This window comes from Pan troglodytes, chromosome 11 (genome assembly GCF_028858775.2).
Source record: "Pan troglodytes isolate AG18354 chromosome 11, NHGRI_mPanTro3-v2.0_pri, whole genome shotgun sequence".
Lineage (NCBI taxonomy): Eukaryota > Metazoa > Chordata > Mammalia > Primates > Hominidae > Pan > Pan troglodytes.
Genome location: NC_072409.2, coordinates 10,206,240 through 10,227,585, shown reverse-complemented (window position 1 = coordinate 10,227,585; position 21,346 = coordinate 10,206,240). Strand labels below are relative to the sequence as shown.

Below are 21,346 nucleotides of genomic sequence, written 5' to 3'. Positions count from 1 at the left end.
CGAGGAGCAGGGGAGCATCCCTGGGAAGAGGATCTGAACTCAATAGGGGTCTTGTACGGAGCAGGGGCTTGGTCCCTCGTACCTCTGGCCATACCTATGGAGCCCAGGGGATGCTTGGCAGCACCTGGGAGGTGCCAACCCCGGGTGGCAAGGGAGGGCCGGTCCCACGCTCACATTGTCTTCTGTTCTCTCTCTCTCTTTATCTGTGTCGATGTCTCTCTCTCTTCCCCCGTGCCCGTGCCATCCTCTCCACCCCTGGATTCCTGTCTCTGCTTGGCTTTCACCCACTTCTCCTCCCCACCCACGGCTGCTCCTCCTCCTGTCCCCACCTCCTCCCTGGGTGCAGGACGGGCCTCTTCACACCTGACCTCGCTTTTGAAGCCACAGTGAAAAAGCAGGTGCAGAAGCTCAAAGAGCCCAGTATCAAGTGTGTGGATATGGTAGTCAGTGAGCTCACAGCCACCATCAGAAAGTGTAGCGAAAAGGTATGACGGCCGCCTGGGCGGGGCTGGGCCTGGCCGTCCATTCCTTGTGGCCACAGCCTCCCGTGGGCAGAAGGATCTGCTGAGCCGGCCTCACGGCTACCCGCAGGGACCCAGCCCTAGTGTTTCCTGCCAGTTTCTAACCCTGGGTACTTGCACTCATGACCCCTCCAGGCCCCCATCCCAGAAGACTTGACTCCAACCCAAGCCTCCTTGGTGGCACCTATGCTAGTGATGAAGATGATGTTAAGGAGATGGCAGCTGTTTACTGAGCACCTACTATGTGCCAAGCACACGCTAAGTGCTTGCCCTTACTATCTGACTCAGTCCTCTCAACCACCCTAAGACGTGGGTAGTGTTGTTATTCCCATTTTGCAGATGGCAAAACAGAGTCTCAGAAAAGAGAAGCAGAGTGTGATTCAGTTTTAGGAAGGACAGAGGAAGGGGTCTGAGGTCAGGGCCTCCTGGGCAGGGGGAGCTGTCCTAGTTCCTCAAAACCAATTTGCCTGCAAGCATATTGGATTACTCACTTTACAGTAATCCGTGCGTGAGAGACAGGGGCGGTCTCTTTTGAGTTGTCTGTGACTTTTTAGATGCCTTTTTCCTATTTGTCTGCTTTTGGGCATTTTGAGGATTTTTAGCCAGGTTGTCTAAAGCAGTTCTTCCCAGGGGAGTGCGAGAGAATCAGTTGCCTGCAGGAGCTTCTCCAGCAGGCTAAATCAGAGGTGCCAGGGGTGAGCCTAGCCTCACCTATATCTGAAGGACTTCCCTATGCTGGTGGGTGGAGGCACATCCACCTTAGCATTGAGTTTCAAATAAGCATCAATCATCTCCATTCCTTTTTTTTTTTTTTTTTTGAGATGGAATCTTGCTCTGTCGCCCAGGCTGGAGTGCAGTGGCACCATCTTGGCTCACTGCAACCTCTGCCTCCTGGGTTCAAGTATTCTCCTGCCTCAGCCTCCCGGGTGGCTGGGATTACTAGCATGTACCACCACACCTGGCTAATTTTTGTATTTTTAGTAGAGATGGGGTTTTGCCACGTTGGCCAGGCTGGTCTTGAACCCCTGACTGGAGGTGATCCACCTGCCTCGGCCTCCCAAAGTGCTAGGATTACAAACATGAGCCACCGGGCATTCTTTTTTACTGAGCAGTGTGTTGTGTAATCCTTGTATGTTGCTACATAAAGATTGGTCTCATGCCTTTTTTTTTTTTTTTTTTGAGACAGTCTCACTCTGTTGCCTAGGCTGGAGTGCAGTGGCACGATCTCGGCTCACTGCAACCTCCACTTCCTGGGTTCAAGCGGTACTTCCACCTCAGCCTCCCAAGTGGCTGGGACTACAGGTGAGCACCACCATGCCTGGCTAATTTTTGTATTTTTAGTAGAGACGGGGTTTCACCATGTTAGCCAGGCTGGTCTTGAACTCCTGACCTCAGGTGATCTGCCCACCTTGGCCTCTCAAAGTGCTGGGATTACAGGTGTGAGCCACCACGCTCAGCCAGTCTCATGCTCTTTAACTATTGAGTTGTATTCCACTGTAGAAATGTGGCATGATTTATATGTTCAATGTCCTCTTGACGGACATTTAAGTTTCAATTTTTTTTTTTTGCCTTCACAAACGATGTTACAATGAACATCCTTATAGATGTATTTGTAGTATTTATCCCATTGTTTTTTCTTTCTTTTTTAGAGACAGGGTTTTGCTGTATCTCCCAGCATGGAGTGCAGTGGCACAATCATAGCTCACTGTAGGCTCCAACTGGGCTCAAGCGATCCTCCCGCCTCAGCCTCCCAAGTAGTGGGACTTCAAGCACTTACCACCACACCCCACCCAGCTAATATTTTTGTTTGTTTGTTTGTTTGTTTGTTTTTGGTTTTTTTTGAGACAGAGTTTCACGCTTGTTGCCCAGGCTGGAGTGCAGTGGTGCCATCTCGGCTCACTGCAACCTCCACCTCTCAGGTTCAAGCGATTCTCCTGCCTCAGCCTCCGGAGTAGCTGGGATTACAGGCTCCTCCCACCACACCCAGCTAATTTTTCATATTTTTAGTAGAGATGGGGTTTCATAATGTTGGCCAGGCTGGTCTTGAACTCCTGACCTCAAGAGATCCTCCCACCTCAGCCTCCCAAAGTGCTGGGATTACAGGCATGAGCCACCCCTCCTGGCCTAATAATTTTTTTGTTAAGACAGGATCTTACTATGTTGCCCAGGCTGCTCTTGAACTCCAGGCCTCAAGCAGTCCTCCTGCTTCAGCCTCCCAAAATGTTGGGATTATAGGCATGAGCCACCGTCTGGCAACAGTGGCTTCTTGATGGACATTTGGGTTGTTTCCAAATTTTACCATAATCACTGCTTTCCTTTTGGAATGAGAGTCAAAGTGTTTCATGGTTTTTAAATGTTTATATCTAGTAATCAATCTTCTAGGAATCTATCCTAAGGAAACAATTACAGAGAAAGAAAAGCAAAACTCTATCCACAGAGATATTCATTGTCAGGTTATTTAGAATATTGAAAAACTGGAAACTATCTGGCCAGGCACGGTGGCTCACGCCTGTAATCCCAGAACTTTGGAAGGCTGAGGTGGGTGGATCACAAGGTCAGGAGTTCAAGACCAGCCTGACCAATATGGTGAAACCCTGTCTCTACTAAAAATGCAAAAATTAGACGGGCATGGTGGCACGTGCCTGTAGTCCCAGCTACTCAGGAGGCTGAGGGAGGAGAATCGCTTGAACCTGGGAGGTGGAGGTTGCAGTGAACCAAGATCACACCACTGCACTCCAGCCTGGGCGACAGAGCCAGACTCCATCTCAAAAAAAAAAGAAAGAAAGAAAAAGAAAAAGAAAAACTGGAGACTATCTAAATATTCACCAATAGGAAAATGGTTAAGTAAACTGTGATAAATCTATTCAATAGAATATTATGCACCCATTAAAATGTTTATATAGGCTGGGCTCACACCTGTAATCCCAGAACTTTGGGAAGCTGAAGCGGGAGGATTGCTTGAGGCCAGAAGTTTAATACCAGCTTGGGCAACATAGCAAAACCCTGTCTCTACAAAATTTTTTTTTAATTAGCCAGGCGTGGCAGTGTGCACCTGCAGTCGTTGCTACTTGGGAGGCTGAGGCAGAAGGATGGCTTGAACCAAGGAGTTCAGTTGCACCACTGCACTCCTGGGTTATTTTAGAGACCCTGTCTCTAAAATAAATAAAAAAGAAGTTAGAGACCAGCCTGGGCAACATAGTAAGACCCTGTCTCTACAAAAAATAAAAAGATTAGCTGGGCATGATGGCACACGCCTGTAGTCCCAGCTACTTAGGTGGCTGACGTGGGAGGACTGCTTGAGCCTGGAAGGTCGAGGCTGCAGTGAGCTCTGATTGTGATCACACCACCATATTCCAGACTGGAAGACAGAGCAAAACCTTATCAGAAAAAAAAAAAGCTTGGCCAGGTGCAGCGGCTCATGCCTGTAATCCCAGTCCAGTACTTTGGGAGGCCGAGGCAGGTGGATCACCTGAGATCAGGAGTTTGAGACCAGTCTCGCCAAATAGTGAAACCCGTCTCTACTAAAAATAGAAAAATTAGCCGGGTGTGGTGGTGGGCACCTGTAATCTCAGCCACTCGGGAGGCTGAGGCAGGAGAATCACTTGAACCTGGAAGGCAGAGGTTGCAGTGAGCCAAGATCACGCCACTGCACTCCAGCCTGGGTGACAGAGCGAGACTCCATCTCAAAGGAAAAAAAAGGGAGGGTGGGTGGCCAGGCGTGGTGGCTCACACCTGTAATCCCAGCACTTTGGGAGGCTGAGGCGAGTGGATCACGAGGTCAGGAGTTCAAGACCAGCCTGGCCAACATGGTGAAACTCTGTCTCTACTAAAAACACAAAAATTAGCTGGGTGTGGTGGCGGGTGCTTGTAATCCCAGCTACTCGGGAGGCTGAAGCAGAGAATTGCTTGAACCCAGGAGGCGGAGGTTGCAGTTAGCCAAGATTGAGCCATTGCACTCCAGCCTGGGCGACAGATCGAGACTCCGTCTCAAAAAAAAAAAAGAAAATTAAAAATTAAAAAAAAAAGATGGGATTCACTTGTCCCTCCACAGCATATTGTTGGGAAAAAAAAAAAGCAGGTTTCAGAAAAGAATGTATGGTATTTTGGAGAAAAAATAATATATGTGAATGATAAAATCTCAAAGGCGTATTCACCATAGGAATCTTTTTATTTTCTCTTCACAAATTTTATTTATTTATTTATTTATTTATTTTTATTATTACTTTTTTTTTTTTTTTGAGATGGAGTTTCGCTCTTGTTGCCCAGGCTGGAGTGCAATGGCGCAATCTCGGCTCACTGCAACCTCCGCCATCCAGGTTCAAGCAATTCTGCCTCAGCCTCCCAAGTAACTGGGATTACAGGTGCCCGCCATCACACCCAGCTAATTTTTTGTATTTTTAGTAGAGACGAGGTTTTACCATGTTGGCCACGCTAGTCTCGAACTCCTGACCTCAGGTGATCCACCCGCCTTGGCCTCCCAAAGTGCTGGGATTACAAGCATGAGCCACCGTGCCCAGCCCACTTCATAAATTTTAGTCATGCTCTAATCTTTTACAGTGAGTCTGTGTGATTTCTTTTTCTTTTTTTTGAGACAAAGTCTTGCTCTGTTGCCCAGGCTGGAGTGCAGTGGCACAATCTCGGCTCACTGCAACCTCTGCCTCCTGGATTCAAACGATTCTTATGCCTCAGCCTCCTGAATAGCTGTGATTAAAGGCATGTGCCACCACGCCCAGCTAATTTTTGTATTTTTGGTAGAGATGGGATTTCACCATGTTAGCCAGGCTGGTCTCAAACTCCTGACCTCAAGTGATCTGCCTGCCTCGACCTCCCAAAGTGCTGGGATTACAGGCATGCGCCACCATGCCCTGCCATCTGTGTGATTTTTGTGAGCAGAAAAAACTGATCAACAAATATTTGGAAAGGAAAGCTTTGGTCTAAAAGGAGGAAACTGATACTTTTGCCTTTTTTTTTTTTTTTTTTTTTTTTTTTTTGGAGACAGAATTTTGCTCTTGTTGCCCAGGCTAGAGTGCAACGGCACGATCTCAGCTCACTGCAACCTCCACCTCCTGGGTTCAAGTGATTCTCCTGCCTCAGCCTCCGAGTAGCTGGGATTACAGGCACACGCCACCACGCCCGGCTACTTTTGTATTTTTAATAGAGACGGGGTTTCTCCATGTTCGTCAGGCTGGTCTCGAACTCCCAACCTCAGGTGATCTGCCCACCTCGGCCTCCCAATGTACGGGGATTACAGGTGCAAGCCACCGCAACCGGCCACTTTTGCCTTTTGATTGGTTTAGTGGATCATAATTATTTTTTTCCTTATAGGCAAAACTCACCTTTGCCTATCTTTGTATATATATATTTTTCCTCCCCTCGAGTTTTCTAAGGTTATCAAGTCACTCCTGCCAGAAGTTTAATGAGTGTTAATAAGTGAACTCTCATTACTGCCAGCCCTGCTGGGATTAGACTTGCCATCTCTGAGTGAAATCAAGAGTTTAATGTTGGGCATGGGGTGTGCTGCTCAGTTCTCTCAACAACTCTAGGAGGGAAGGTGTCATTACTACCCCATTTTCCACATGGAGAAATTGAGGCCCAGAGAGGTCTGGTCATTTTTCTAAGGAGAGTCAGCGGACAGCGGCTGGCTTTGAACCCAGGGCTGAATGGCTCCAGGGGCTGTGTCCCTGACTGCTAACCCGGTGGGCTCCAGGCTGATCTCCCCCTCAGCCAAGGGCTGAGAGGGGAAAGTTCCTTTTGAAAAGCTGGCGGAACATCCTGGAAATGTTCAGAGGCAGCCAGAATGGAAAAAGATGCTCAAAGGGAACAGAACTTCTCAAAGGGGTGGAGGCTGCCCTGCCATGGGTGACACGTGGAAAACTTGAGACATGTGACATCCAGGCGGTTAGTGGGAGAATTGGTCATGCTCTTTGGCAAATTGCTCCCTCCTCCTCCCTCCTTCTCCCTGCTCCTCCAAACTCTACCCTGGGAGGGAGCACTTGGGACCACCTCAGAGGAGGCCTGGTGGCTGTGACCCAGTCCCAAATGTCTGCCCAGACTTGGAGACTGCAAAGAGCGGGAGCCCTTCCTTGAGCCTCAGGAGCAGTGGGGTTCACAGGGCCCCTCTAGTCACCGTTTTTAAGCCCCTGGTCTCAGACTGCCCCTCCCCCAGGTCTCCTGAGCTTAGCCACATCATCCACGCCCTTGGCACAGCCACGGGATGATGGGTGTGATGCGGGCATCCCTCGTGTTGGCATCCTGGACCGATATCCAGGGCCCTGCTTTCTCCCCATCCTCCTGCCTCTCCCATGCCCCTCCTCAAAACTCCTTGGCCTCCATCCTGCCCTCAGAATCACCACCTGTGACTCAGGCACACCAATCCCTGGGCCTCTTCCTCCACTGGGAGACCCACCTGAAGGGCCTGACCCAGCCATGGGAAGAAGGACGAGGAGCGCTCCCAGCTTTGCCCCATCATGCTGCCTGGGCCCCAGGTGGCCACCGCGTGGAGAGGGTGGGCCCACAGGACTGGAGCCCCTGGGGGTGGGCTCCCACCATCAGAAATGCACTGAGTCTCCTCCCCGGAAGAGCTGATCATGGGCCAGAGGGCTGAGGACCCTGTGCCACTCACCCTGGCATCCATCCTTCATTCATTCCCTCATTCTCCAACACGCCCTCTTCCAGCACTGGCCATGGGCCTGGCCCTGCCCCAGCCCTGCTTCGGGGACAGTTGCCACCCAGTTGATTGGAGGAGGTGGAGTGGGAGAGGAGTGGAGAGAGGCCCCTAACTCAGCTCTCAAGCAGTCGGGGCAGGCTTTCTGGAGGAGCTGAAGTCCGGCAGAACCTTGTAGTCAAGTGAATCACCTGGGCTGTGCCCAGAGCCCGACTGAGCTGAGGGCACGATTCGCAGGCAGAGGGGGACGGGCTTGGAGCAACTTCCCCTTCAGCCTCCCTTCATAAGAACTGGGGGGAAAGAGGTGCTGCTGAGCTCCTACCCCAAAGGAGTGGGGTCGAGACAGTGTGGCTGGCCAGAGCCGGGCAGATGTGGCTGGGGATGGTGGTGCCGGGCAGGGGCATGCAAGGGAGACAGAGCTGAATGGATTCCACCAAGAGGGCCAGGGCCCAGCCAGGCCCCGCGGGGTACTGCTCATGCTGCTGGCCCCCGCCTTGCATGTCCCCCAGCCCTCGCATGCTTTTGCTTGTGTTTCCTGCATGTCGTCTGGTGTGACTGCTGGTTTTCCCCTGAACCCCCTCCCCAGCTCTGACAAGGAGCATTGCCTGTCCCAGCCTGACTCAGGAGGCCAACTGGCACCTTGGGCCCTGTCCTCCCCCGATTCCTCCTGGATAGGAGTCCAGAGGCTGTCCCCTGCCTGATTCCCCATCTAGCTGTCCCTCCACGCCTTTAGGAAGGCACGGGGTAGCCCTGAGTATGAGGGAACACCTTGGGAGCTAACGGTCCCCAGAGGCCTCAACCTAACCAGTCTGCGGGGCAGGCTCATTCCCATGGCCTTTCTCCCACGGGAACCACCCCTCTGCCCTGAAGTTGCCCAGGTAGGCCAGTGAAGAGGGCCCGGAACCAGGAAGACCCTTGAATCGCCATTTGGAACCCACACTTGGGGGAAAGGGGTGGCCGTGGCTTGGTGCCATCAGCGTCCTGGGACCCCAGGTCTCTCTTCCCCGCGTTGTGGGCATTCTGTGTGTGCCTCCCACCCTGCGCCGCGGATCCCTGGACTCGTGGGGTGTGGGTGCTCCCTGCCCGTGCCCTCTGTGTACGTGGCTTTCTGCCCTCCTGCCCTTCCCCAGCTCCAGCAGTACCCGCGGCTGCGGGAGGAGATGGAGCGCATCGTGACCACCCACATCCGGGAGCGCGAGGGCCGCACTAAGGAGCAGGTGAGCCCCGCAGCACCCGGCCTGGCCGCGCCTTCCTTCCACTCCTGGCCGCCTGCGCCTTCCACTCCTGGCCCTGGGGTTGCTTCCTTCTTGTTTTGTCTCTTCTGTCTCAGTCTTCCTCTGTCTCATACTGACTCTCTGCTTCTCTCTCTTTTTTATTGCAGTAAAATACACATAACGTACCACTTTAGCCATGTTTAAGCTCATAGTTCAGTGGCACTAAGTACATTTGCACTGTTGCACAGCAACATCCATCCACAGAACTGTTTTTTTGAGACAGAGTCTTGCTCTATCGTCCAGGCTGGAGTTCAGTGGTGTGATCTCTCAGCTCACTGCAACCTCCGCCTCTTGGGTTCAAGTGATTCTCTTGCCTCAGCCTCCCGAGTAGCTGGGAGGCTACTGGGAGGTGGCGTGAGCCACCATGCCCGGGTAATTTTTGTATTTTTAGTACAGACAGGGTTTCACCACGTTGGCCAGGCTGGTCTCAAACTCCTGACCTCAAGTGATCTGCCCACCTCAGCCTCCCAAAGTGCTGGGATTACAGGCGTGAGCCACCGCGCCCGGCCCACAGAACTCTTTTCATCTTGCAAAACGGAAACTCTCCCATTAAACACTAACATCCCATTCCCTGCTCCCCCAGCTCCCGGCAGCTGGCAGCCACCATTCAACTTTCTGTCTCTATGAATTTGTTGTTTGTTTGTTTGTTTGTTTGAAGACGGAGCCTCGCTGTTGCCCAGGCTGGAGTACAGTGGCATGAAATCGGTTCACTGCAACCTCCGCTTCCTGAGTTCAAGCGATTCTCCTGCCTCAGCTTCCCGAGTAGCTGGAATTACAGGCACGCACCACACACCCAGCTAATTTTTTATATTTTTGGTAGAGATGGGATTTCACCATGTTGAACAGGCTGTTCTCAAACTCCTGACCTCAAGTGATCCACCCGCCTCGGCCTCCCAAAGTACTGGGATTACAGGTGTGAGCCACCGTGCCTGGCCTGTCTCTATGAATTTGACTTTTCTAGGGACCTCACGTAAGTGGAGTCATACAGTATCTGTCACTTAGCATAATGTCTTCCAGGACCATCCGTATTGTAGCATGTGTCAAAAGCTGCTTCCTGGCTGGGCGTGGTGGCTCATGCCTGTAATCCAAGCACTTTGGGAGGCCGAGGTGGGCAGATCACGAGGTCAGGAGTTTAAGACCAGCCTGGCCAACATGGTGAAACCCCATCTCTACTAAAAATACAAAATTTAGCCGGACTTGGTGGTGGGCGCCTGTAATCCCAGCTATTCAGGAAGCTGAGGCAGGAGAACCACTTGAACCCGGGAGGCAGAGGTTGCAGTGAGCTGAGATCGTGCCATTGCACTCCAGCCTGGGCAACAGAGTGAGACTCCGTCTCAAAAAAAAAACAAGCTGCTTCCTTTTTAAGGCTTGAATAATATTCCATTGTATGGATGGACCACACTTTGTTTATTCATGTGGGTTTTTCCTACCTTTTGGCCATTGTGAATCACACTGCTTTGAAGATGAGTGTACAAATCCCTATCTGAGTCCCCACTTTCTACCCTTTTGAGTATATACCTAAAAGTGGAAATGCTGGGCCATAGGCTGGTTCTATGCTTATTTTTTTGGAGACAGAGTCCTGCTCTGTCGCCCCTGCTAGGCAGGAGTGCAGTAGCATGATCATGGTTCACTGAAGACTCGACCTCCCAGGCTCAAGCGATCCTCCGACTTTAGCCTCCCGAGTAGCTGGGGCTACAGGTACATGCCACTACGCCTGGCTAATTTTAAAATTTTTTGTAGAGACGGGGGTCTCACTATGGTGCCCAGGATGGTCTCAAACTTCTGGGCTCAAGCGATCTGCCTCAGCCTCCCAAAATGCTGAGATTACGAGCATAAGCCACCGTGCCCAGGCTGGTCAGGCTTTCTTCACTTTCTGGCAGTCTATCCTTGTGGTCCTCTCTTTGGGCCTCTCTTTGTCTATTTGCTGTTTCTCTGGGTCACATTATACCCCTCATAGCCACCCCCACCTTTTATGTCATCGTTCATCAAATATTCATTCATTTCTTCCTTCAATCACAAACATAGCCACTGAACGCTACCTCTGAGCTGCACGGAGCAGAGGTGAGCAGGGCCCATCGTGGCCCTCATGGAGCTCGGAGGCTAGTCCTCCTTCCTGATCCCTGTCTGCCATGCCCCTACATGTCTGTTGTAGCCCCCTCTGGCTCCCATTTCCCATTTCCTGTTTTCACACATCTCTCCATGATGCTGCCATCTCCATTCATTCATGTTTTTGTTGTTGATGTCATATTTTTAAATCCTTATTGATTGCTTTTTAATTACAAACATCATAAATACTCAATAAAACATTCACTCAGTATCGAAGTGGTTAAATTACAAGGAGATAGCCCTCCATTCACTCTTCCCCACCCCTAGTTCTTCCTGAAAAATAACCATTACTAACAGTTTGGGGCTTCACACAGTGGCTTATACCTGTAACCCCAGCACTTTGGGAGGCCTAGGTGGGGGAGGATTATATGAGCCCAGGAGTTTGAGACCAGCCAGGGCAACATGGCAAGACCCCGTCTCTACAAAAAATTTAAAAAACTAGCTAGGCGAGGCGGCATGCACCTGAATTCCTAGCTACATGGGAGGCTGAGGTGGGAGGGTCGCTTGAGCCCAGGAAGTGGAGGCTGCAGTGACCCATGATCATGCCACTGCATTCCAGCATGGGCAACACAGTGAGACTCTGCCTCAGTGATACCCCAAAAAGCAAAACAGTTTAGTGTGTCACCTTGCAGGCATTTTCTTATGCGTGTGCACTCACACACAAACACACACAATCCAGATTCCATCTTTATCCTAAACCACAAGCCTGCTGTGTGCCTTGCCTTTTTCCTCTGAAGATAATTGTAATATCTAACATCTGTTGAGTATCTCATCTCCTGTGTCTTCACCAGTTCTAAGAGGCAGAAACGCTACATTTGTGGACTTTGAGGCTAAGTGAGGACAGACCCCAAGCTCACAGGAAGCAGTGGGGCTTGGGTCTGAACCTGGCAGTCTTTGTCCCATCTGGAAAGTCATTCTCATAACTACTCAATTCCAAATATGTTCACATTTAATCGTTTGCAAGGGTCTTCCCAGGCCGGAACCTGGACATTATCCTTGTTCTTTTTTTTTTTTTTTTTTGAGACAGAGTCTCTCTCAGTTGCCCAGGCTGGAGTGCAGTGGCTCAATCTCGGCTCACTGCAATCTCTGCCTCCCAGGTTCAAGCCATTCTCCTGCCGCAACCTCCCAAGTAGCTGGGACCACAGGTGCATGCCACCATGCCCGGCTAATTTTTGTATTTTTGTAGAGACAGGGTTTCACCATGTTGGCCAGGCTGGTCTCGAACTTGTGAACTTGTGACCTCAAGCGATCTACCTGCCTCGGCCTCCCAAAGTGCTGGGATTATAGGCGTGAGCCACCCCGCCCGGCCTGTCCTTGTTCTTTTGAACAGCTGCAGGGTGCTTTCTTGTCTAGAGAGTATCATAATCTATTTCACCCTCAGATGGCCACTGGCTTGCTCCCAATTTTTCTCTATTACAAACTGTACTGCTTTGAATACTCTGGCTCATGTATCTTTGCTCACTTGATGAGTGTATCTGTGAGATACAATTCTGGAAGTGAATATGTGCATTGTTTGTTTGTTTGTTTTGAGACAGGGTCTCGCTGTGACGCCCAGGCTGGAGTGTAGTGGTGCCATTATGGCTCACTGCAACCTCTGCATCCCTGGGCTCAAGCGATCCTCCCACCTCAGCTTCCCAAGTAGCTGGGACCACAGGCGTACACCACCACACCTGGCTAATTTTTCTATTTTTTGTAGAGACAGGGTTTCTCCATGTTTCCCAGGTTGGTCTTGAATTCCTAGGTTCAAGCAATCCTCCTGCCTAGGCCTCCCAAAATGCTGGGATTACAGGCATGAGCCACCACACCCGGCCCTGTGCATTTTAATGTTGTTAAATATTACCAAATTGCCCTCAGAGAAGGTGATGCTGATTTACACTTCCATCAACAATATATGAGAGAGCTCATTTCCCAACACTTGTGTCATGCTGATCATTTAAAAAGCCTCTGTTTGTTTGTTTGTTTGTTTGTTTGTTTGTGACAGAGTTTCGCTCTTGTTGCCCAGGCTGGAGTGCAATGGCACAATCTCGGCTCACTGCAATCTCCGCCTCCTGAGTTCAAGTGATTCCCCTGCCTTAGCCTCCCAAGTAGCTGGGATTACAGGCATGTGCCACCATGCCCATCTAATTTTGTATTTTTAGTAGAGACGGGATTTCTCCATGTTGGTCAGGCTGGTCTCGAACTCCTGACCTCAGGTGATCCGCCCACTTCGGCCTCCCAAAGCACTGGGATTACAGGCATGAGCCACTGCGCCTGGCTAAAAGCCTCATTTTTAACCTATATTTCTTTATTAATGAGAGTAAGGATTTTTTACATATCCTTAGTGGATGTATGCATTTCTTCTATGAATTATTCATCATGTTCTTGACTATTTTGATTTGTGATTTTCTTTTTTTTTTTTTTTTTTCTTTTGAGGTGGAGTCTCACTCTGTCATCCAGGCTGGAGTGCAGTGGTGCCATCTCAGCTCACTGCAAGCTCCACCTCCTGGGCTCACACCATTCTCCTGCCTCAGCCTCCCAAGTAGCTGGGACTACAGGAGCCCGCCACCACGCCCGGCTAATTTTTTGTATTTTTAGTAGAGACGGGGTTTCACCGTGTTAGGCAGGATGGTCTCGATCTCCTGACCTTGTGATCCACCCACCTCAGCCTCCCAAAGTGCTGGGATTACAGGCGTGAGCCACCGCACCTGGCCAATTTGTGATTTTCTTTCTTTCTTTCATCCTCTCCTCTCCTCTCTTCTTTTCTCTCAGGGTTTTGCTCTGTCTTCTAGGCTGGAGTGCAGTGGTGCAATCTTGGCTCACTGCAGCCTCAACTTCCTGGGCTCAATCAATCCTCCCGCCTCAGCCCCCCAAGTAGCTGGGACTACAGGCACATGCCACCATGCCTAGCTAACATTTGTATTTTTTGGTAGAGACAGGTCTCCCTATGTTGCCCAGGCTGGTCTTGAACTCCTAGGCTCAAGCAATCCTCCCACTTCCACCTCCCAAAGTGCTGGGATTACAGGTGTGAGCCACCATGCTCAGCTTTTGTCTTTCACTGATGGTAGGGACTATATTTATTATGGATACTAACCTCCTATATGTGCTGCAAGTACTTTTCTCCCAGCTTGCCCTGCGTTTTAAAACTTTGTGGTGTCTTTTCCGCTTGCCCACCAACCTATGTATCCTTGAAGGTCATGCTTCTCATCGATATCGAGCTGGCTTACATGAACACCAACCATGAGGACTTCATAGGCTTTGCCAAGTGAGTGCTCCCCCAGGCAAAAAGTGAGTGCTCCCTGGGCAGAGAAGGTAACGTGTGTGTGTGTGTGTGTGTGTGCGTGTGCGTGTGTGTGTGTGTGTGTGTAGAGCCCAGGTCTGCTAGGTTAACCCTCTGGGTCCTGTGCCCACTAAGCAGTGGGCAGTAGAGCTGGGCCTCTTGAGAGAAGTTCTGAGACTCCTCCCCTCCCTCCCATTAGTGCTCAGCAGAGGAGCAACCAGATGAACAAGAAGAAGACTTCAGGGAACCAGGTGAGTGGGGCCCAGCACCCCAGCCCGAGGGATGGAGGGTGCCGGACGGACACCAGACTCTGAGAGCCCCCTCCCCTGAGGGGAAGGGTCCCACGGGGGCCAGGGACCTGTCAGCTGCCAGCCACAAGCCTCCCACTCTGCCTCAGTAACCCTCTCTCCTCTCTCCCCGATGCCTCTCGTGGTTGCTATGGTTACCTCTTTGCAGGATGAGATTCTGGTGAGTACCAGGACTGGGGCTCTCGGCTTGTGTAGTGAGGGGGTGGAGGGTCCATCGGCAGTGGGGATCTGCAACGGGTAGGAGGGCACCCTTTGGCTGAAGCTGCTTGTACACACCAGCCCCTGGCATTTCACACCTGCCCTCAGGCCAGAGGCAGGCCCAGCCGCATCCACCCGTCCATCTGTGTGCACGAGCCAAGCACCTACTTCAGGCAGAGCTAGACCGTGTGGGGCTGGGTGGGTGAGAAGGCTGGGCCTGGCACGGAGTAGGTGCTCCTTAAACATCTGTTGGATGGATGGATGCACGTGAGCAAGACACATTTTTAAGAAGCTGACAGCCATCGCCTCTGGACTTGAATGAAGAGACGAACGAGAAGTCAAGAGAAGTCAAGAAGTCACTGCTCACCTGGCGTCCTGCTCTCTGTCCTTAGATGTCTGCGGAAACATCCCTCGTCAGAAGCGCTTGCTCAGTTGTACACATGAGCCCGAGGGTCCTCAGCTTTTCTTTCCATAGGTTCCAGAGGCCGTAGTTTCTTTGTAAGACTCTAGGTGTTTATGTGATTATTGGCTTAATGTCTATTTCCTTCCCAGGCCCCATAAGGGGAGGGCTGAGTCTGTCCCGTTTATCATTAAATCCTCAGCTCAAGCCCCTAGCCTGGCACGCAGTAGGTGCTCAACAGAATGAAGGGAGGAATGAATGTAGTATCAGGACAATTCAATTCAGCCAACACTAGCTGGTGCCTACACGGTGCTGGCCCCTGGACAGGACGTGGAGACCTGGGCCTGCTGGTAGGGCCCAGCTAAGGCCCCTGAGAGCTCCATGCAGGGTGGGAGTTGGGAGAGCAGGAGGTCCCTGGTGCGGGGCTGCAGAGAGGGCTTAGGATGAGCAGAGAGGAGTTCAGGGCTGGGTGTGGCCAAGCGGGAGGACAAAGACTACAAGTTAGGGTGGGGAACAGGTGGCAAGATCTGCTGGTCACATCCTGGGACACAGTGGACTCAATTCCAAAGACAGTGACAAGACCCTGTGGGGATCCTCGCCTGATCAGGAAGGGGTGAGAGAGGCAGCTGGTGGTCTCCCCTCAGCTCACCTGCTGCTGGGCTGTGCAGCTTGGGTTCTCAGCGAGGTTCTCAGGGAACCAGAGAGGCATAAGGAGGGCTCCAGAAGCAAGCCTGGCCCCAGAGGGCTTTGCCGCCAGCCCCAGGCCTCCTTGGGTCTTCTCTGGATGCTCAGAGAAGAAGCTGGGGAGGTCAGCGTCCAGGAGGGAGCAGAAGCAGCTGCCTCATCCTCTCGGTCTGACCCATGGCCAGTACCTGGCCAGTGACCCTACCCCTGAAGTAGAATCCACAGGCCCTGGACTGTGGCCATGGCTCTGGACAGTCCTGGGGACAGCTGCTTCCTGCCATGAAAAGGGACCTTAGCTTGTTACTCTAGGCACTTTGTGGCTCAGCCCTTGCCCCTGGGGACCTGGAGCCAAAGACCCTTAGAACCATACTATCATAGCTTTTATTTATTCATACTACAAATATGTATTGATCACTTACTATCTGCCAGGCCCTCTGCAAGGTGCTGGGATGTACTAGTGACCAACAGTTCATGATTTAGCAGGGGAGGCTGCATCGACAGATAATCACACACACGCACGCAGAGAAGTTAATTAAAAATCGAAGCCCTTGTTACAGAAGTCGACTTCAGGGAGTGATCAAAGATCATTATGGGAATCCTGATTTATACTGGGGGCCAGGAAGGGGCTGCCTGAGAATGTGAATCCTGAGCTGATACTCAAAGGCTGAGTAGGAATTCGCCAGGCAAAAAGGAAAAAGTGCTTTCTAGGCAGAGGCGGCAGCAGCATGTGTAAAGTCAGAAACACATCTCAGAACAGATGAGACCTTAAGCTTCCAAGACTCGCAGTTGGCTTCCCCAATCGGCCCCATAAACTCTGCTTGCATACTTTTAGTGACAGGGAGCTCATCCCCTACCCAGGCCTCCAGTCCCTTAACTCGGCCAGGTCTGCCTGTCAAAGGCTCTTTATCCTGAGCTGATCTCTGCCTTCCTCTGTCTTCCACTCTGTTCACTTGTGGTTCAAACCAAGGCAGGTCTGGCCCCCACCCTCCCTGACTGCCAGGCCTCCGAGAGCTGGGAGAGGGGTGGGGTTTCGAATGCCTCTCTTTGCCTACCCCATCCCCCATGGGGAGGCTCAGGCCCTGTCCACTGACCTCCTGCCCCATCACCCTCCAGGTCATCCGCAAGGGCTGGCTGACTATCAATAATATTGGCATCATGAAAGGGGGCTCCAAGGAGTACTGGTTTGTGCTGACTGCTGAGAATCTGTCCTGGTACAAGGATGATGAGGTGAGTCAAGGGCCAGTGGTCATCAAGGGGCTGGGCTGGTGGACAGAGTCAGGCTCAGACCCTCCCATGGGCTTGGAGTGGGCTAGACCATGGAATAGGGTTTTAAAATGTCTCGTCAAAGATCCGTGGGCAGGCTGGGCGTGGTGGCTCACACCTATAATCCCAGCACTTTGGGAGGCCGAGGCAGGTGGATCACCTGCGGTCAGGAGTCCGAGACCAGCCCGGCCAAAATGGTGAAACCCCATCTCTACTAAAAATACAAAAATCAACCAGGTGTGTTGGCGGGCGCCTGTAATCCCAGCTACTAGGGAGGCTGAGACACAAGAATGCCTTGAACCCGGGAGGCGGAGGTTGCAGTGAGCCGAGATCGCACCATTGCACTCCAGCCTGGGCAACAGAGTGAGACTCCATCTCAAAAAAAAAGGATCCACGGGTGGAGTTGGGATGCAAGGGTCCAAGGCAGGTGACCCTGGGGGTTCAGGGGGAGGCACCCTCTCACCCAGGTTGGAAGGAGAAGGTAGCTTGGCAGGACTGAGGAGCCTGGGGCTAAGCGCCCTGGGGAGGGTGGGCAGGGGCCTTGGGTGCCCCTCCCTGACCCTGCGGCCCAGCAGCCTTCCTGTTTTCCCGCTGCAGGGCGTGCCGCCTCCTCCGTGGCCCCCACAGGCCCATGACACACACAAGTCCAGCTGCCAGACACCCAGTTAACCCCTGCACCCCAGTCCCCTAGACCCCTGCAGTCCAAGGGAAATGACCAGGGTGCCCTCAGGCTGAGGGGCAAGGAGTGTGGGGGCTCTGCCGAGGTGCCACAAAAAACCCCTCCCCGCCCACTAGGGTGCACAGAAGCCCCTGCCACCTCCTTCCCCCGTTGCTGGTCTCCTTTAAGAATGAGTCTATTTGGCTTTCACATCTGGATTCCAGAGGTGACCAGAGAGAATGGGGAGGGCTGGGGGTGGGCTTGTGGTAATGAACTCCAGCTGGCCAAGGAGTGGGGGAAGGGACCCTCTTCTTCCTGAGGGGGCTGTTGGAGGCTACAGCATCCTCAACGGGGGAGCGGGGCTCTGGGTGGGGCCTGTGATTTTGGCCTCCAAGCCCCCTCCCAGGTCCCTGTCTCCTCCAAGTTTGTCCTGGGCAGGGGCCCCAACTCTCCACCTTGGGAGGGGCCCTCTGTCGTCACTGGCGGGGGCGCCAAGCCATCTGGACCTCATTACCCCAACCCTGGCCTCCCCCACCATGGGGGCCCCTGGAAGGGATGGAGTGTGCAGTGGCATGGGGTGCGGGTGGGGGGTGGTTTCCTGCTGGTCTCTCTGCAGGCTCCCTAGATGCCCCCATGGGTTTGGGGTCTCCCATGTTGAGGTTCCTTACTCAGGGCCAGGGAGACCGTGTGACCTGGGGCTGAGGGCCTGAGACCGGGTGACACTGTGGGGGAGGGGCACGTGCCACTGAGGGGGTCCCCTGATCTCATGCCTGAGCCTGCAGGCCTTTCTGGAGCTTTTGTGTACATCTGAGTTAAGTCGTGTACGAAAACAGCTCTGAGAATCATATGTGGGGAGATGGGAGTGAGCTGTGGGCTGTGGGTGCTGGGAGGCGGGGTGTGTTTGTGTGTGTGTGTGTGTGTGGCTTGTGGGTCTGGTGTGTGGGTGTTTTTTAGGAGTGTGATTGGGGTATAAGCATCTAGGTGTGTTTGGAATATGTGGTCTGCATTTGCATCTGGGGGTGAAATCTGTGTGCCTGGGGAGTGACTCTGGGCACCTGCCTGTGCTTGGGGTGTAAAAGCAGGTGTGTGTGGGGAGGGGGCTCTAGGAGGGAGGGTGTGAGTATGGGGTGTTTGAGAATCTATGTATGTCTTTGGGATGTGAGGATGGGGGGAGTGTTCCAGTTGTGAGGGTGTGTATGGGTGTGTGTGCATGCACTTGTGTGTGTCCGTGTGGGACATGGGTGTGAGATTGAAAGTGTGGGGGTGCTCATGTGTGTGAGTTCTGGGGCTGTGAGTGTCAAGGTGCGTGTGTGTTGAATGTGAGTGGATTCTTGCACTAGGACCACTGGGGATGTGGAGGTGGTCCAGGCTGGTGGGAGAGTGGTCTGTACTTCTCTACTCAACCACCAGCCCTCAGGTTTTGGGGTGAGGGAGGCTCTTTGGGCAGACCGGCGGCTGCCCACATCCCCAGTCCCCATTGACCCCCCCATCCTCTCAGTCTTCCTCGGCCACCCTTCCCCCATCACCGCTACCCCCAACCAGTCCCACAGCAGGGTGGCACCCCCATCCATCTGTGCCTCCTCCCAGCCCGCCCTGTGCCCCAACCCCCTGGCTCCAGGCTCCGGTTCTGGGATGGCAGGCAGGGGTCGGTCCAGCTCTCCAGTGGCGGCGGTGCCGAGGGTCTAACCCAGCCCAGCCTAACCAATGTGCAGACTACTGTACAATTTGGGAGTCCTGAACAGATAGTCTAAACACTGGGTAGACGGAGTGGAGGTGTCCTCTGGTCCATCCAGGCAGCAGTGTCTGTCCATCCGGTGGGCGCTTCAGCCCCATCCCCTGGAGATCCGAGAACCCCCCAACCCCAGCCCGTGTCCCCCTAGCCCCAGACCAGCCAGCCCGTGGTCCCCTCTCTGCTCCCAACTCCCCTTCTGCCTCCTTTGACGTGGCAGGGGTGAGCGGGAGCTGGGGCTGAGAAGGAGGGGCCTGAGGAGGGGGCCGGCCGGCAGGAAGGGAGGGGTGGGGGGAGGAGGCCGCTCCTACCTAGTGTCCAACCCCGGAGCACAGGGCGGGTGGTGGCGGGGCCTCTCTCGAACGCTTCCAGATGTTCCCTGGCCGTGTGTGCAACTTCCTCCTCTCCTCCCCCAGCCGCCCTCTGGGGCTCCCGGCCACCCGCCTGGCATAAAGAGGGCTTTATGTGGCTGCATGGGCCAGGGGGGCGTTGGGGGCAGAAAGGGGTGGGCGGGATGACGCCAGGACGGGGGAGCAAGGTCCCCCTAAACCCAGCCCCCCACCTGAGATCCTAGGCAAGGCTCATGCCCAACCTCTTTGAGTCCCCGAGGCCCACACAGACGACCCCCGTGAACAAGTAGGGCATGGGTGACAAAAACCCCTCCCCTCTCCCAGAGCCCCATCCTGGGGTACCTCCTCCCCAGATCCCTGAACCCCTCCCCTGGGACACAGCAGCCTACATACACATGTGCCCACACCGAGCACACATATGGGCCTAGCACCCCACACGCCTGTGCACAGATACACATAACTCCTCCCAGACAGCTCTAGATAAATCAAACACACAGCCCATTGTACCACGGTGTGCAGGTAAGATGTGTACCCCAGTATAAGTCCACAGGCATGGCTCTGCAAACATGTAGGCTCGCACAATTGCCACACACATCCACAAAGTGTGCACACATCCACACTGAGATGCAGACACGCTGACACTGACACATGGTTCATGCTGGGCACCTCCCCAGATACACATGTGCACACACACACAATAGCTGATAGGATATGTACTTGGGCTTGCATGTGTTGGCACAAACACACAACTACACACATGTTGCACACACAGGCACACCATCTCCAGGCTGGTGCTGGCTGCCTTATTGCTAACACATGGGGAGCTCGGGGGAGTGGGCTGAGCCGGCCCTTTGAAGCCGCCGGGTCTGGTGGCCCCCCTTCCTGGTCTCTGCAGTCAGGAAATGAAGTCAGAGGCGGCCAGGCCGGGGGCGAGAGAGGCCTGAGTGTGCGGTCCCTGCCTGAGGCTGGCCTGGCTTGTATCCAGGACTTGCCTGGGGAGGGATTGTGGGAGCCACTCTCAGCCTCCCCACCCCTCACCAGCCCCCTGGCCTCCGGCATATATGCAGAGCTGGTGGGACTGGCTCTGTGGGGGTCGGCGGTGCCCAGGAGGCCTACGGTCCGTGGCCAGGCTTTTATCTAGCTGCACCTTCGCAGTGGGAGGGGGCTGATGCTTAGAAGCCCTGGGCCAGTCAGGCGGACTCTTAGAGAGTGAGGTGTGGCAGAGAACAGTGCCAACCTCACCCCATTGCTCCTACCTGCACCCACAGGAGAAAGAGAAGAAATACATGCTGTCTGTGGACAACCTCAAGCTGCGGGACGTGGAGAAGGGCTTTATGTCGAGCAAGCATATCTTTGCCCTCTTTAACACGGAGCAGAGGTGCCTGCCTGCCCCTGGCTGTGGCTGCTGCAGCCCCAAAACCACCCTCACTGAGTAGAAGCTGGGTACAGGGATCCAGGGAGGAGAGGAACCTCCCCTAGGCCCCACAGCAAGCCATCCACTGACAGATGCTTATTGAGTTCCTGCTTTGAGCTAGACATCATGTCAAGATCTCCCATCCCCTCCCCTTCCCTTCCCTCCTCCTTCCCTCCCTCTTTTCCTTCCTCCCTTCCTTCCTTCCATCCTCCCTCCTTTCCTCCCTCCCTCCCTCCCTCCCTTTTTTCTTCCCTCCTTCCTCCCTCCCTCCCTTCCTCCCTTCCTTCCATTCTCCCCTTCCCTCCCTCCCTCCGTCCCTTCCTCCCTTCCATAGTCACTGGTATAGTGCATGCTCTTCATGAGACACTCTGCCAGGCACTGGAGCCAAAGGGCCCTAGTCAGGCCTGGTCCTCTTCTCCTGCTGTCTTTCCTATAGGGTGGTGGCAGTACTAGTCCTCTTCCTTCCTGACCCAAGGCTGACTCTAGTGGGCCCTCTGCTACTCGGAGATGAGGGTTCAGTC

The 21,346-nt window shown here is 53.3% G+C and overlaps 1 protein-coding gene and 2 non-coding genes across 26 annotated transcripts in view; 1 reads left to right on the top strand and 2 right to left on the bottom strand.

Annotated features, from left to right (window-relative positions):
* The window catches only part of DNM1 (dynamin 1), a 51,805-nt gene that overhangs the window by 22,210 nt on the left and 8,249 nt on the right, over window positions 1-21,346 (top strand). For 12 of the 24 annotated variants that reach the window (XR_001721028.3, XR_008537337.2, XR_008537339.2 and 9 more), the window contains exons 10-16: window positions 347-485; window positions 8,316-8,402; window positions 13,736-13,806; window positions 14,021-14,072; window positions 14,278-14,289; window positions 16,525-16,638; window positions 20,680-20,789. Coding sequence is in view for 19 of the 24 variants with exons in the window: in XM_009457353.4 (XP_009455628.1) it covers window positions 347-485; window positions 8,316-8,402; window positions 13,736-13,806; window positions 14,021-14,072; window positions 14,278-14,289; window positions 16,525-16,638; window positions 20,680-20,789 (585 nt within the window). In the remaining 5 variants the exon portion in view is untranslated. The remainder of the gene's footprint in view (window positions 1-346; window positions 486-8,315; window positions 8,403-13,735; window positions 13,807-14,020; window positions 14,073-14,277; window positions 14,290-16,524; window positions 16,639-20,679; window positions 20,790-21,346) is intronic. The other 12 variants (XR_010148566.1, XM_520289.7, XM_054659158.2 and 9 more) reach the window with 3 other exon arrangements.
* Window positions 19,008-19,116, bottom strand: MIR199B (microRNA mir-199b). The gene has a single exon (NR_035705.1). It is a non-coding gene; the product is annotated as a microRNA mir-199b (primary transcript).
* On the bottom strand, window positions 19,225-19,333 carry MIR3154 (microRNA mir-3154). Its single transcript, NR_106666.1, has one exon. It is a non-coding gene; the product is annotated as a microRNA mir-3154 (primary transcript).